The sequence below is a fragment of the Heterocephalus glaber genome, unplaced genomic scaffold (genome assembly GCF_053883595.1).
Source record: "Heterocephalus glaber isolate CG9 unplaced genomic scaffold, H.glaber_assembly_v1.0 deba00001472, whole genome shotgun sequence".
Lineage (NCBI taxonomy): Eukaryota > Metazoa > Chordata > Mammalia > Rodentia > Bathyergidae > Heterocephalus > Heterocephalus glaber.
In genome coordinates, this window is record NW_028258315.1 from 66591497 (window position 1) to 66608067 (window position 16571).

Consider the following 16571-nt stretch of genomic DNA (forward strand, 5'->3'; position numbering starts at 1 on the left):
CCTGCTCCAGGCCCATCTCTTCTGCCCTTCCACCTAAATCCTGACACCGAGGCCATGTCACTAAAACACAACTCTCAAACCTCTACCTAGTCAGAGTCAGGGCATCTGCTTTTTTGAGTCAAAACAAAGCATTGTGTTTCTATTAGGTTAAAATTCCTTCAACTTAGTGGTTCTCCTAGATCTCACCACTCCTCATCACTCACCTCCTAGGGATCATCTGTACTAATTTAAATTACCTATCTCAAAACATCACTGTTCACTTGGGGGAAAAAAAACAGAAAAAAAAAAAAAAGATACATGCCCTCAGCAACTTGAAAATTTCAAACTTCTTAGAGACCCATTTTCCTTGTCTGCAAAGCAGGGATGAAAAACTCAATTAGGAATAATGAAAATGAATAATTATTAGTGTTTCTTGGGTGCATATAGTTTGCTTGCATTATTCAAGTTGCTTTGTGTATATCAAGGCATTTAGTTTTCATATTAATCCTGCAAAATATGTACTATTATTTCCATATCCATAGGTGAGGAAACAAGTACATCTAGGTTAAAGCATATGCCCAGGATCATACTAAGGGCATCCTAATACAAGAACTGAACCTATTAATATTATAATTACTTTAAAGGATAGTTGTAAGAACTAAGTCATAGTATTACATTTAAAAACACTAGCTAATTTCTATTAAATAGTTGCAATGTGCAAGTGCCATGGTAATCATCTTTATAAAAGTGATCTAATTTGAATTTAAATTTAAATTACGCTTCTGGCAGAATTTAAGTAACTTATGTAAGTAAAATTATGTAAAATTAAATTAGTTAAGTAAGCATGTCTACTCACATGCATTCAAATAACATAGGCAAAGAGACTGAAGATTACAGAGATCAATAATTTGATATAGCCACATGACTAAAAAGAGGCAGTAACTTATTCAGATTAAAAGGTATCTTTTAATTTCCCAGAATGTGATGTAATATAATTAATATCATTGTTATTAGTTAACTCCAAGCCAGAGAGAATAGTGTCCACATGGCTTGGGTAGAAACTGGAAAATACCAGAGGACATAAACCCATTCAGTACTAACTACCTGTTTTAGACAGCTTCCCGGCACTTCTGGTACTGGACGTGCTGTCACCCCTGGTCAGCACCGTGATGCCCCCAAAACTTGCTGTCTTGGTCATAGTGGGCTTCAGATTGCGGTTGGAGCTATCAGAGTCTGTGCTGCTCCAGGCCCTCTGATGGTCAGACCACTTGAGTTCATTCTCTGAGCTGCTCTGTCGACTCCCGGATGTTCTCCCTGAGCCATCTCTGTTGCCCCTGGAACATGGTTACCAGAGAGATGCACAGAGACAGTTACAGTTCATGCATGGGGTGGGAAAGTACCGAGTGAGGTCCTTCTTGGAAGAGTCATCTACACAAGACCACTCTTGTCAACCCCTTTAATTAAACCAGCCTTGTGCTCTCACAAACAGTATTACAAATGGTTCTATGATGTATAGACAGATAACACGTCACACAGAACACACGCAGCACAAACAGAAAAACCAAACCTAAGAATGTCACATGATCCTTCTGCCAGGGAAGGAGAAACAAGTAGAAAAACATGGTATGCAATATAATTGTTAACTTCTTTTGCAGAGATAATAGGGGGATAAGTTCTCCTGATTCAAAATAACAATGAATTAATATTCAGAAGCTTAAATGATTTTAAAAGTAATTCCAACTAATAAAGAAACTTTTCTTTCACTTTAGCATTAAATAATTGGCTTGGAAAAGTGCACACAAGTTCAGAGAAGCTATTTATTAATTCATTTTCCAACTTTATTGTATATTTTTGAGTTCACCAAGGCTTTGAGAGACAGTACAAATCACAGATGTCATTGTACCCATAGTAAGAATTTTGTTCAATGAATTCAACCTCCACAGTTAGAGGAACCAGCCTTGTAATCCTTTCTACATAGGAAAACTTGTGAAAATAATAGTGTTAACACTATATACACCAGAGTATGCAAAATTGCATATATTGTATGGGGAAATTCGATGAAATTTGTATTTGCATTGGTTTCCAATTTGTTTAAGGAGTCATTAACATTTCTAAAGATTTTTCTGCAGATGGAATTAAAGTATCATTAAAATATCCTAAAGGGTTTCATGAATTATAAATAAGTGCAGGCGATTTAAATCCTGGGCAATAAATATAACTCCCAATTTTATATCAGTATGTGGTGTGACATAAATTCAAGTCTTGAATCAAATCTCATAAAAGTGATCACAGACTTTGTTAAAAGTATTCTTCGAAAGATAATAATGTGTTATTGAGATACTAGAATTATGCATATCTGATTGAAACACCAACAAATTACACAGAAGGTACACAGAAATTTTATATTTTCCTTCATCTTTACTTACTGAGCTTTTTCTTTTATTTCAAAAAACTTCAGAAGGTTAATGATCCAAGAGATAATAAAAATGAAGTCCTTAATCTGTGATAGGAGCTTTGTAAAGCAAAGGCAGAGAGTGGAACAGAAAACTCACCAAACGAAAATCACTTTCAAAAGAAACATTGGACATAAATAATTGTTTCTCTGCCGTCTTCATGTTTTCTTGTATTCTCTGTTCCCAGTTCCTCGGGGATGGCTGGTTTTAAAAAAAGGACCACCTCCGAAGAAACTAGGCTGTTCAGAGGAAGTACCCTCAGCAATAGCCAGGTGACTTTAGTCCTTACACTTTGTTATGGCTCTGAGTAGAGGTCCCCCCAAAGCTTCATGCAGTCTTAGGTAGTGCTTTTTCAGAGGTGGCTGAATCTAGAGTATGTGACACTAGGATTGATTCATGGTGCAATGCTAGGCTCAAGGGCTCTAGGATTAAGGGTGTGAATGCTACCTGCCCTAAATAGTCTGAGTAAGATAAAAGGGGCAGAAAGACACTGTTAAACTCTCTTATTGCTTTTTGCTGTCTTCTGCTGTCATGAACTGTTGCTCCTCTGCCACCCTGCCTTGGAGCAAGCCAATTATGGACTGAAACCTCTATGAACTGTAAGCCAAATAAATCTTTCCCCCTTTAACTTCGGGTGTCAGGTATTTTGTCTCAGCAAGGATAGAAAAGTAACTAACACATAGTCCTTTGAAATTAAATCTATGAGAGATAAAGTGTAGGAGATCACCTTTTGAAGGGCTTGGTATTTCATTTCTAGTTGTCTTTCAATGTTCACATCCAACTTCATTCTCCTGTAATTCTAATTTTGATGATTTATCTTTGGCAAAATCTGGCTACATCCCTATTTAGTGACTACGAATTCACTGAGAATATGAAAATAATCTTCATTTGTAGGTTATCTGGAATATGTATTGCAGAGAAACCTAGTTTACAGATTTGGAGTCGTACTTAACTTCAACATGTAGGAAACATCAGAATAAAGCTCGACTTGCGGGAAGTTAACCTTTGTTCCCTTCACTAATTCTGATTTAATTATTCTTCTCACTATCAACCCTGAACCTTCATGGGAAGAATTCAGAATTCTACTGCATGTCAATGTGGCTGAGAATTTCTTTGCAAAGGAGGTGACCACCACTCTTGCTAAGTATAAATTCCTGTGTTGTAGTCTACACCCTTCATCCTGGTAGAGCAATTTCTAGAGAAGTGAGAAAATTCTCTAGACTTGCAACCTCTTATGATGAATAAAGCAACCTAAGATTTCCTTAGCCCTGCTACTTCTACTCAACTCAAATTATCCTCAAAGTCAAGATCTGTGCATTTTAAAAACAAAGATTTAAGTTGCTGCGTTAGGGAGTTACCATTAATGGGATTCAAAATGCATATACAATTCTACTTTATAATTTATCATCATTTATACATTGAAATATTTCATACTTCCTTATCAGATTATTCATACCAACAGTTGTTGGGAGAAGTACAGAATTGAATTCCATATCGGTTTGTATGTGGGATCATAGACTTCAGAGAAAAACATATCCATGGCTGCATTCCCATTCCTGGTTCTAAGTCCAGTCCTGGTTCCTGCCAACTAAAATCCAGGAAACCAATGGTAATGGAACATATGGCCTTTGGAGGTGGCCCTTTTGTAGGTAACTGGAATTTGACCCCCTAGTACATGCTCCAAGTTTTATTCCTGTGCTGATTAACAACTGATTACATTTATTTTCCTTCATTTTTGCATGCTGAATTATTATTATTATTCTTGTCTAAGTTAACCATGATGTGTACTTTGAATTTCCCTTAAAATTATGTAGATGGCTTTGTGTTAAGTTGCCTTCTTGAGTTTCTGTGATTGGTGATTTTGGTGAGTGGTGGAGTACATACTTGGGATGGTCAACCTAAGTAAATGGTAGCTCTGCAGAGGGGCAGTTTGGGGCTATGTAAATCTCATTGACTTTTGGGGTTCATGGATCCATATTTTATCTACATCAGCCTAGGCAAAGTAGGTCAGAGAGTGTGACCTAGGGGGTAGGGTTTTCAAGAGAAAATGAAAAATTATCATAAATAGTCAAGTGTAAAAGACAAATTATCTAATGACACATGAGGAAGGTATTAAGACTATGAAGTTCAACCTGTAAAAATAAAGGAAGTTGAAAAATAAGAACCTGGTTTTGTTTCTGGTCTAAGTGTAAGCTATAACTTTAGATAAAGTTCTAAATTTAGATTAAGTGCAAAAGATATTTTCTAAGAACACAATTTGTCCAAATTTCTTTGTATTTTCTTTCTTCTAAACTAGAAAAGGTTTTGTTTTTGATTTTGCCTTTATTATAGCAGATAAATCCTAATATTCACAAATGCATTAATACATTTAGATACTGAATATATCTATAGGACTGAGCACCCTTTTCTGCAGTATTGGATACTAGAAAGACATTTAACAGATGGTGAGAAAATGGTTCTTCTGCTTTCATAGAGCTTTTAGCCAAATAGAGAAATTAAATTTTTTCATCTTTTTCCCTTATTCCACATAGATCTTGGTTTAAGTAGTTGATTTTAATTAAAAGGAATATCATAACTCCCTTTAGAAATAAAATTTGTGATTGAAAAAAACCTACTTGAAATATTATGATGGACAGCAGAGATCTAAAACTTAGCTATCTATATAAAATCATCACTGATTTATTTTTACTAATTTTTTAATTGGAAATATATTTCCACATGCAAACTTGAATAGAAATTTTAACCCAGTGTAATTGAACAAAGTTGATTTGGGAATGTCACATCAGTGTACTGATACAGTTAGCCCTTGGAAAACAAAATCAGAGAAAGATCCTAGAGGAACTATATACAAAATGCCTAGCCTTCTCTTGTGTCTCACATTGTCTAATATGACGCCACACTGGCCATGTAACAAACTCTACAAAGAGAACCGAACAAATTTGATTTCATGAACAGAAATATTTTACACTAATACACTTATATTTAACACTGATTCTACCACATATTCTGAAAACACAGTTTAAAAAATAAACCATACCAACCGAAACAGCTGTCTTTTCTTATAGGTCTCATTGCATATGTTATTGTCTTCCAAGAGCCTACTGGAAATGAAAAACATGATTTTTATGTTATGAAACCTAAGAATACTAAATGCCTCATGTTAAATGGATGTGTATTCAACTATAGAACACCTTTTATTGTAAATCAATCCCACATAATTATGTTTATTTGGCCAATGTTAAATTTTATATTAATGACTGTATGGCAGGATTAAAATCCCTGTCCTAGGATTAAAGCACTGATGGTGAATAAGGAGCAAAGGAAGAAAGACCAAATGAAAGAAATTAGGGAGAAGAGCAGAATAAAAGAAATGGATATAGATATGATAGAGATTTAATCAAATATGTTAGTTGTGTTTTTTTAGGGTAAAACTAAAGTTATGTTTTTATCATTTGTTCTCTGTGAAATATTGTCATTCCAGAGTGGAAGTATCCAAGAAATATTATTTTTATAGAGGAGCCACTCAATTTGAATTTTGATTCTTGGGACCATCAAGACTTTTTCATATATTCAGTGCATGTATCTGGCAAATTACTGTAATGTTGATTTTAATCTAATTTGAATATATGGGACATTTAATTCTAAACAAATAGAATTAGGAAGTAAGTAGAAAAACATGATTAGTTAGAATGTTAGGTAATACGATTTCCCATTAAAGAAGTGTAAATGCTCATTTAATCTTTTTGGTATAGGTATAGAATTTTGGAGTTCTTTAGAATAATCACTGAGATGTTAATACCCATGGATTCATAGTTTTAATGTATACAGTGACTATTTGCCTAAATGTGTGTGAATTTTAAAGTTGTTTTTAAATTTTTCATATGGACTTGTAATTTCATTTCATCTTCTAAAAGAAGCTACTCTCTTGAAGGGTTTAGTTACTTATAGATTTGGAACCACTAAATAGAAATGATGGCATTTTAAAAATGAGTTATCTCTAATGCCCAGTTTAAATTTCTCTCAGAACTGATATTGAATCAGTCTCTATTTGAATCAATTTTATAGAGGCCCCCATTAAGCAGACACCTGAAATAAAATTAGCTACCATTTTATTTATGAATACCTTATTTCTAAACCAAGTTACTGACTCTGATACACATTAAATGTGATTAGTACAGTTAACATGTATTCCTTAATTTGTCCTGAATATCTGCAATTAAATAAATGGGACATTTTAATACCTATGTCGGTTTAGAACCATTTTAAAAAAGTATGTATCAAGTTTGAAAAATGTCTGTTATCCCCAAGACAGTCTATAAATTTCATAACCATTTTATTTTGCAATGACTTCCTTCCAGTAACTCCTAAGCAAAGTGTACAGCAAAGTCGGTTTAGATAAGAGTTTCAAATGAACCCTGTATGAAGAGCAGTAGATTGTTAAGAATGAGAAATTGAAAATAATATTATTACAATTATTATTTTATTGCTATGTATAATTATAGGACACAAGAAGTGACTAATAATACCAAATTTTAAGTACTTTTAGCAGTCTGTGGAATAAGCCAGTGAAACAACAAATTTTTGTGTGGTCTCAACATTTCACCATTTCAATGCTGAGTAAAGGTAACAGGAATTCCACCTTTGGAAGGAACAGAAACGGAAACTTTAAATAAAGAAAATATCTTAGTTTCTGTTTGAAAGTTATGCAGAGAACTTTTTCCCCAAATTAAATACTTTTTAGGCATGTTAAATAACATAGATTTGTGAATATATGTATGTGTGTATGCATAGATATATGTATTTATTTATACATATATTCAAGCACATACTTATATATGGGATATAGATGTACATGGAAATATACAGGACAAACATGACAGATTGTTCCTCTAACAACATGTGAAAGTAAATTTCATTTTACCTGTTTTCCACAAAAAGGCTTTCCTGGGAGCAAACTGACTGAAAAATAGAAAAAAGCATTGTATCAGACGTTCTGGATATGCTGAAGGATCCAAAATCCATGCCTGATTTTAAAACTACTTAGAAAGATATGTACAAAAGATGGAAATAAAAAAATTAAAAATAGGTTAGAGTTAGAAGAATAAGCAATTCTCATGCAGCAGTGGGGTGCTTTTCCATCAGGACTCCTCCAGTTTTAAACAGATTAAACCCTGTTGAGCATCATGGTCAGAAGAGAGATGTGATGGGACTGCTGGAGAAACATCATTGTACAGTCTCAAGTGAATGATTTTCTCTGGAGCCATAGAGGTATAGCCACCAACAAAAGCCAAGGGCGCAGGTTCACATCTGAGCAGAGCATGCAAACTTGACAGGATCCACTGAGGAAAAGTGTAAAGCCACACTCCTTTAATTACTACCTGGTAACAATAAATTCTCATGAAAGAAAGAGATTGACTCCAACTTTCTCAAAATTGAAGAAATGTTATCAATTATTAATCTTAAGAGGGAAGGACAGAAGACAAGTTTTGACAAAATGAAGCTAATTAGAGAAACTGTCAAGCTCCATCGCATATTTCTGTTTTTTCACACAGAAAACTAATGTTTTTCTTTTACTTTTGTTCACCTACCATTCATCCATTTTTCTCCAATCTGTTTTGGTGGTGCTAGTTTTGTTCTTTGTGATACTGGGATTGAACCCAAGACCCTTGTATTGAGCTACATTCACAATCTCCCTTTATTTTTATTTCCTTATTAAGTTTTGAGACAGGATTTGCTAAGTCACTCAATTGCCCAGGCTGGGCTTGAACTTGCAACCCTCTTGCTTCAACCTCTTGCTCCAAGAGTTCTGGGATTACAGGCCAGTACCACTATGCCTGGTTTCCAATCTGATATTTCATACACAACGTAGGAAGACAGAATTCAATTACCATTACATGTTGAGGAAAGGTGGATTAAATTTTTTAAACACACAGAAAAAGTCTAAGTCTAAATAAAATATAGTGCTGTGGTGACAACATATAGTCATTGTGTTTAGGAAGTAACACAAGACCATTTTGCAAAGTTTTACATTTATATAAATATATATATGTACCATACTATCTGTAATTTTTCTATGTGATGAATAAATGATATGTTAAAGAGATAAAAACTTAACAGGTCCATTGTAAGAGAATATAAAAATGAAAAAGTATTAATGACATTTCAATAATTCTTGAACTAAAAGATGCTGCTAATGTAACTACTGTTCAGAAAGGTAAGCAGATATTGTGTTTCACTTTGCTCCAGAAATCATTCCTCCCACTAAGCCAAAGGGCTAGATTTAGATGTGGTGTTTTCCTCACTGGTCTGGGCATTTCACTCAAGGCATCTCTAGAATCATTTCTATTTTGATCTTTCTATAGTTACACTGTATCCCAAATCTCAAATGTTCAAAAAACCTTGTTTAATGAAAAAAACCCAGCCAATTAAAAGACAAACCTTTCAGAAAATAACTTTTTCAAAATGGGAAACTTAGAAATGGAAAGGGAAACAAATACAAAAATATATGCAAAAAGATGTACCATCATCATTGTTTTTTTGTGTTTTTTTTGGTACTGGGGATCGAACTTGGGTCCTTGTGCTTGCGCAGCAGGCGGCAAAACCACTGGGCTAAATCCCCAGCCCGATCAGCATTGTTTTTATAAAGATCTTAGAGTAAACCAAATATTTTATTCTCTTTTTGCCCTTTCGTTTGGTTTTACTACCAGCTAGAGTCAAGTCGTAGAATGGAAAAGACAGTGAAGTTGTTTCAAATACACATTATGAGGTCAACACTTTGCTATTTCTCAGATCTTGTAGTTGAAAAGAAGTCAATTAAGTTAATAATGTTCTGATTAGGTTACAGAATTATTGAGGATCTACTTATTTGAAGGAATTGTCAAAGACATACTGACCTCTTCAGACTTGTTAATCTAATGGCATTTGTGGAGAAATTAAGCAATTCAAACTCTTTGAATTCAAAAGTAAGACATTGACAAGTTAAGGATGCCTTTCACAAAAGTATATTTCAAAGCATTTTTCTGTGTGATTTTTTTGGAATGATTTTTGTGGAAAGGTCCTTTAAAAGATCACCTCATCACCGTTTCACCACATTTTCCTAAATAAGATAGACATTTATGAGCTATGATTCAGTAGCTGATGAAAATAAACTTTTAAAAAAGTATTAATAACTTGTACACTTAATAGGAGAGAAAGATAAAATTGTCACAGTCATTAAGTGCAACATTCAAAGCTGTCACTTATATGCATTCCCAGATATAAAAGGCTCCCTTTTTTAAAGAAAGAAAAACAATCTTGCCTAGTGGGTTGCAGAGTTCCCCCCCACATTCCACCCCCAACTCTTGATTGCTCCACATGCCCCTTCTATCTTTTCTCCCCAAAGAAGAGATCCCAGCACAGGTTGGCAAGACCACAGGTGAGGTCCTTCCTGAGTCCCTCTTTAAACATCCTCTGCAAGTTACCTTCTTGGCAAAACATACATTTCCCAACTGTGTTGTTTCATCAATCCACACCTTCTGAAGTTAGCAACACCAGAAAGAATTAACCATAAAAGAATCTTCAATGTTCGGGAAAGAAAAAAGGGAATATCTTATATGTTACTCACTAACATATTAATTTATTATTTGAGAACTAAATTCCTCTGTGCTCTTACAACTAGTTAGTTCTCAAATAATATTTTTGTCTTCTCTCAAGACACCAAAAATTTTAAACTCTATTTGAAAGCTTTTTCTTGAAAATTACCAAAGCAACCTGCATATTTTGATTGTGTGCCTACACATAAAGCACACCACTGCTCATATTCTCACATACTCATGTACACACCTGAGGCAACGAGATACATTTGAAAATGCTCAAACTCATTTCTAATTTTTAAAATAAACTTTGCTTTTGCTAAAGCATAAATATTAGGAAGTGTTTCCGAACTCTCCATTGTTACTTCAAGTAGCAAAAAACATACATATACTTAATATTTAAACTGAATTGAATAACTTCACTTCTTAAATCATAACTGGTGGGAAAGCTGGTTTTCTTGGCTCACATTTCAAATTATGAAGATATTAAATTAATGACCTGCTCAGAAAAAGATTAGATTTCTGTAACATAGTTTCCTTATGCTGGATCCTTTGTATTTGTTTTATAATTGATTTAATATACTTTAATTATTGTCTAATGCAAGAATAATCTTGTGTCTCAACAATTTAGGCAATGATAATGATCATTTGGGAATCAAAAATGCATAAATAAAAGTCATCTAAAGTGTGCTGTCATTATGTAAATGGTAATGAAGATTTCTTATTTTTTGTGTTTGAGAAAGTTCATATTGCCAAGTTACATCCTTGAGAATATGCATTAATAAACAATATAGTAATAAAAATAGAGAGTGGCTCCCAAGGTTTCTTGGCTATTCAAAGTCTTGTGTAAGACCCGCCATATTGTCCCAAGATTGTTCTGTGTATCCATTAGACTACAGCAGAAGGGAAGGTATGCCATTTCCAAGTAGGTTATAAATCACTGTGGCTTCCATCTTGAGGGTCTCTCCCTCCCTCTCTCTCTCTCTCTCTCTCTGTCTCTCTCTCTCTCTCTCTCTCTCTCTCTCCTTCTTCCTGTCTCTCTCCCTCTCCTTCTCTCTCATCACTTTTTCCACACTTTTTCCAGGGGAAGTTACATACAATGTTACACACCCAACAGTCTGTGGGGGAAAGCTAAGCCTACTTCTTAAATATCTTAGATTTTCAGATTATAGCCAGTGAATAAATGAGTGCTGCCAATAACAGTATGGGTGAGCATGGACTTAGATAACTTCTCAGAAATATCTTCAGATAGTTGTAGCCTCAGTGGACAGCTTACAAGCAATCTCTGGTGAAAGATTTTGAGCTAGAACCATCTCACCTTGAGCTAGAAGCCATTCTAAATTCTTGACTCCCAGAAACTGTGAGATAAATAAGCATTTTTAAATTGCTAAATTTTGGAATAGTTTGTTACATAGCAGAAGTAGCTAATGAAAGAGAATACCACTGGTAAGGGCATGTCTACCTAAGCTATAAGGGGAGGAGGAGGAGAAAGCCACTGGACTTTTTTTTCACCTTTCCAGGTATAAGGGTTATGAAATCTTGTAGGAGTATGATAAAGAATAGGGAACTTTTCCTTTGACACATACGTATGTGCATGACCCTAACTTACAAATGATATCAGAGACTCCATTTAATTCTAGAAGCCCTAGTACATGTGTATTTTGAGTAGGATATCAAATTTAACAACCTGCTGTATACTACCTGGTTAAAAGCAATGCCTGATACAGGCTGATATGGCATTTGAGCAGAAATGTTGGCTTCCAGGGAGCCTATAAAAAAGTTCACATTTCTATTGCTGTAAAGAGAAGTAGCCACAGCATTTAAAAGAAGGTTGACAAATAATGTTTTGAATAGAAAGGATTTGGCAAAATAATGGCATTTTAAGGTTTCTTACATTCAAGTCTGCTTCACTTGTTTAAAAATTTTAACCTGGCTGGGGGTGTGGCTGAGCAGTAAAGCTCTTGCCTAACATGTGTTAGGCTCTAAGTTACACACACACACACACACATACACACACACACACACACAATGTTAATATAGCATGTGGCCATCAAGGCTTCAAATGGCCAAGCTTGCCTTAAAGAAATTTCCAACTTGGAATCCAGTTCCCCACTGTTAGCCTCTTTTGAAAGGCTGTAGGGACGTTCATGTTCAGGAGAAGTCACTCAGACTCAGTTCATGTTTAGGAGAGTCCCCTGTGAGGACCTCTCTGTGGACATGGGAAATAGCAAACAGCATAAGCTACACAGGTGCCATTCTCATCCTAGGCAAGTATCTTGTGACATTAGGATTGGTCACACAGCTCCCAAGTGTCAAGAAATGTGGCACAACTAGAAAAAAAAATACTATAAGGTTGAGTATGCATTATCTGTGTAATTTGTATTTGCTGTTTTGATGTACCAACTCATTCACAAACCGCTTGACTTATTTGGCTTGCTGGAACCAAAGTGTAAGGCAAAATGTTTGTGTGTGTGTGTGTGTGTGTGTGTGTGTGTGTGAGAGAGTGAGAGAGAGAAAGAGAGAGAGAGAGAGAGAGAGAGAATAAATAAAAATTAAAAATCAATCAAATATCTCCATGAAGGTCTTCAGGAAGAAACATGCTGTTTCCTAGCCCACTGTGGTAGGTGTCCTTGCTCTATCATGCCTAGAGTAGATCCTCTAACCACTTCATTTTGTGTACAGCAAACACAGTTAAAGGCCCACTGTGCATCAGGCTGTGCTTTGCCCCACCAACAACTCTGACCAAAGGAGTCTAAGTAGACTATCTATCTGCAGAATCCAATTCTGTCCAGAATTGCTTCCAGATATCCAGCTATGGCAACTTCATTTCCTTGTCTCCTAATGTCAGAACTCAGCCAGATTATTCAATCATTAAAATTCTGTTTTAGTGAGTTCAACCAAGGTGGCAGTGGATTTAAATATGAATGAAATGCAGTGTTGGGAGAGGTAGAATCTTTCCTGCAGCCTCAAATTAAAGGAAAGAGCACCAGCTGAGGGGTCAGGGACAAGGGTTTCAGCTGGAAGCCACCAGGAACAGCAGCTGTCAGCCAGGCTGCTATCTAGCTGCTGGCCAGAGTCAAAGGCTCCTCCTGACCTAGCAGAACTAGAAAGGTTAGCCACTGAGAGTGTCAGAAAAGTGTCACCTGGAGCTTTCACTTCTGCAGAGAAAAGAATCCTAACACATGAGAAGGCTCCAAATTGTTTTTTGACATGGAAAGCTGTGGTGACTGGTTACCCATTTAACTTCCTTCCATATGAATTTAGCCTTTATTTTTTCACTTTTTATTTTTATTTAGCTTCATAACAGCTTTTTATCTTATGGGTACAGAATTTTAAAAATCTCAGCCACATTTTTTTTGAATTTTAACAAAAACAAATTGCTTTATGATTATTCCCTTGACAAATTGTTTACAGACTTGACTGGTGTGGAATTGAGGATTTTATTATTATTATTATTATTATTACTACTATTTTCTTAATTATTATGAGACTGGGAATTGAATAGCACTAAGTTATATCCCCAGCCCTTTTATTTATTTTATTTATTTGCATTTTTAATTTTGAGACAAGGTCTTGATAAGTGAAGTTGCCCTGGCTGGCCTAGAACAGGCAAATCTCCTGCCTCAGCTTCCAAGAGTGCTGGGATTACAGGTATGCATCACCATGCCCAGTGAAATAAGCATCATTATCTAACTTTAGTATAATTACCTGTCTATATTTACTAAGAACTCCTAAAATACTATATGTGTTCACATAGGTGTGATCAGTAAACTTTCATTTGTGTGATTCTTTTCTATGCACAATGCTGATATGTAAAGTCACTAACACCTTTTCTGTGGCCTAACATGGATGTGAAGGTATTTCTGCAGATCTGACAACCCCCTCTGTACAAAAGGTCTATTTTTCCTGACCCGAATTACACCTGGCTCCTCTTGGGCACATCCAGGCCCTTGGCTAGTCTCCTATGACTTCCCTGAACAGATCCTCTTCTAGAAACACCTCTGAGCTTTTGCAGTTCGATTTGGTCTCTGGCTTTTGTCTCCTTTGTCCCTGCCAGCTCACTGGGGAATGAGACTACCTTACTGTTGATGGTAGAACCACACTAAAGAGGCAATTAAAACAACTACTCACATCATGTGCAAATATTCTCTCCCTCACTCTCTGATATTCCTCTTCTCTCTCTTCAATTGATTTACTTCGTCTGTCATCTCTAAATGGATGCATTCTGTTTTTCTGAACAGAAAAAAGAAATCAGGAGGGTTAACCAAGTTGAGTTGATAGAGATCTGCAGTTAAGCAACTGTCAACTAAGAACAATAGATGTTCATCTAAATAAATGGAGCATGATAATTCTTGCTTGTTCTAGTCTCTAAGGAGACTGTTGAGTGAGGTTCATGTACTGTGTGTGTGCATAGCACATAGTGATGGGAAATGTTTAATGCTCCTAGTTGCTTCCTTGCTGGATGTAATTAGCACATGTATTTCTAAAATGAACATGTCTGAATGTGAAAGATGTGCTCAGCCAGTTCAGGTATGAGGTGGCTCATCAGGGATGCACTCTGTTTCCTTTGTTAACCTATATGTTTCTGACTTTAAAAAAAAGAAAGAAGGAAGGAAGGAAGGAAGAAAAAGGAATGAAAAGAAAAGAGGAAGTAGCTAGTTCAAGATGGTATAGGTGACTTTGAGAATGTGGTGACTAGAGAAAGAGCAAAAGCAGTGGACAAAAAAGAAGATGTGGACATTGTATCTTTTTCTCCTTTTGTGTTCTTTATTCATTCAAAGATTGATTCTGTGAATTATCTCTGGCATATAAAAAAGGGCCTGAGGCTTATAAACTAAATCTAAAACATCTGATAGTTCATAAGGGTCAATACCAAGTGAAATAAAGCATCAATTCAAAGAACCCAGCATGAGAACTGCTTTTCTTTATCCGCTCATCTGAACCACTTTTTGCCTCTCAACTGCCCTCCCATCTTCTTTTTGCCATTTCTGAGAACATGCTCTGCACTAACCACATTCATCCTTTCACTCAACAGAGGCCGGCTAGGTACACAACACAGACACATGTTTCAGAGTCAACATGAGCCACACAGTGTAGCTCAGCAGTGGTGGGAGGAAATGAGATGCAAATGATGAACAAGTTGAAAAAAAAGTGCGTCAGAGATGCACATACTGGCTTATGGTGACTCATTATTAAAATGATAGCTTGAGTGAGATGCATATTGTCTTACCTTTAAAAATTCTAAAGCAGTGTCTTTTTAAAAAAATTTTATTTTGACTGTCAGAGACACAAAGTATAATCGCAATGGTATTTATATGATTTTCTACTGTGCTTATTATTTAAAATTAGTTTTGTCTTGCCATTTACTTAGTTTTCTTCCTAGTCACCCTGAGATTCCACATCCCCCATCTAGAGAAGAGATTTAGTAAATCTCTTTACCCTTATCCCAGTACCATGATTAAAGCTACTCTAGAACAACACAGAGTTTTGTCACAAGCAAAATACACAAGGATAAAGTTCTGCTACATTTCATGCAAAATGAGCAGACAATTTACATGGACCATAAAACATGGGAAGGAGAAGGGGTGGGAGACTAGAACATGAACTGAATTCTTTTCTGTGAAGACTTATTTTAGGATAGTTGCAAAATCCACCTGTCCTCACCATTACAAGGTTTGTTCTTTACAGCTACACCGGTTGATCATCGGTCCGTATTGATAATCCAGCTCAATTTGTGCACAACTGAAGGACAAAGCTGTAGGGAGTGGAACGACTGCCATAGTTACACAGACATCTGGAAATGCGACTCACAAAGCTTTTCCCCACAGCTCGGAGCCTGTGGCATCCCGACCCCCCAGGACATGCAGCAGGATCTGCGCCAAGCACCACCCATGCAGCCCCACACAGAGCCATTGCTAAAGCAACCAGGACATGTTTTTGGCTGCCCATTGAATGCCAACGGGGGAGGCAGGTAAAGGCAAAGGGCTTGGAGAGAGGAGGATAGTATCAGAGGCATGAGAGAGTCAGGAGGGAAGAAGGGGATAACAGAGGAACAGAGGGACAACAAGAACATCAGTCAGCCCACCTTCCAAAACAATGTCAGCCACTCTCAAACTTGAGAACCAACCTGATTGTCTTCTTTATCAATACTAGAGTTATCTCGCTTCAAGATAAACCGCTTCTGGGATTCTTCACCTTTTTCATCTTTTAAATGTTCACAAAACCTTTGCTCTGGTCTGCCAGCAAAGTAAAACATATCAATAAAAAAAGATTTTTTCCCCATTTAAAGTTATTTCTTTGTGTTGTTTTATCCCCCATAGTGGCATTTAATTAAAAAAAAAGTTTACAGGTGGCTTTGATATTAGAGTTGCTGGCAATATACAAGTAGGTAACAATATGTCACTTCACACATGTCATTAGAATACCTTTTGGTGTTTTGAATTCAGTATCTTGCTTGCTGCATGCTGATCACCATGGCTGAAGTTCGAGAAAATTTTAAAAGGCCTGCACATATATAGTGTATTGACATTTTCTTTACTTGTTTTGGTCTTAATCACTCCTGAATTCA

The 16571-nt window shown here is 35.9% G+C and overlaps 1 protein-coding gene across 32 annotated transcripts in view; it reads right to left on the bottom strand.

The window, feature by feature from the left end:
* The window catches only part of Arpp21 (cAMP regulated phosphoprotein 21), a 152891-nt gene that overhangs the window by 66709 nt on the left and 69611 nt on the right, over nucleotides 1-16571 (bottom strand). For 8 of the 32 annotated variants that reach the window (XM_087182139.1, XM_087182131.1, XM_087182140.1 and 5 more), the window contains exons 10-13: nucleotides 16131-16239; nucleotides 7354-7391; nucleotides 5474-5533; nucleotides 1084-1313 (exon numbers count right to left, since the gene is read on the bottom strand). In XM_087182139.1, the coding sequence (XP_087038265.1) occupies nucleotides 1084-1313; nucleotides 5474-5533; nucleotides 7354-7391; nucleotides 16131-16239 (437 nt within the window). Of the gene's footprint in view, nucleotides 1-1080; nucleotides 1314-5473; nucleotides 5534-7353; nucleotides 7392-14134; nucleotides 14237-16130; nucleotides 16240-16571 lie in introns of all 32 variants that reach the window. The other 24 variants (XM_087182142.1, XM_087182135.1, XM_087182143.1 and 21 more) reach the window with 11 other exon arrangements.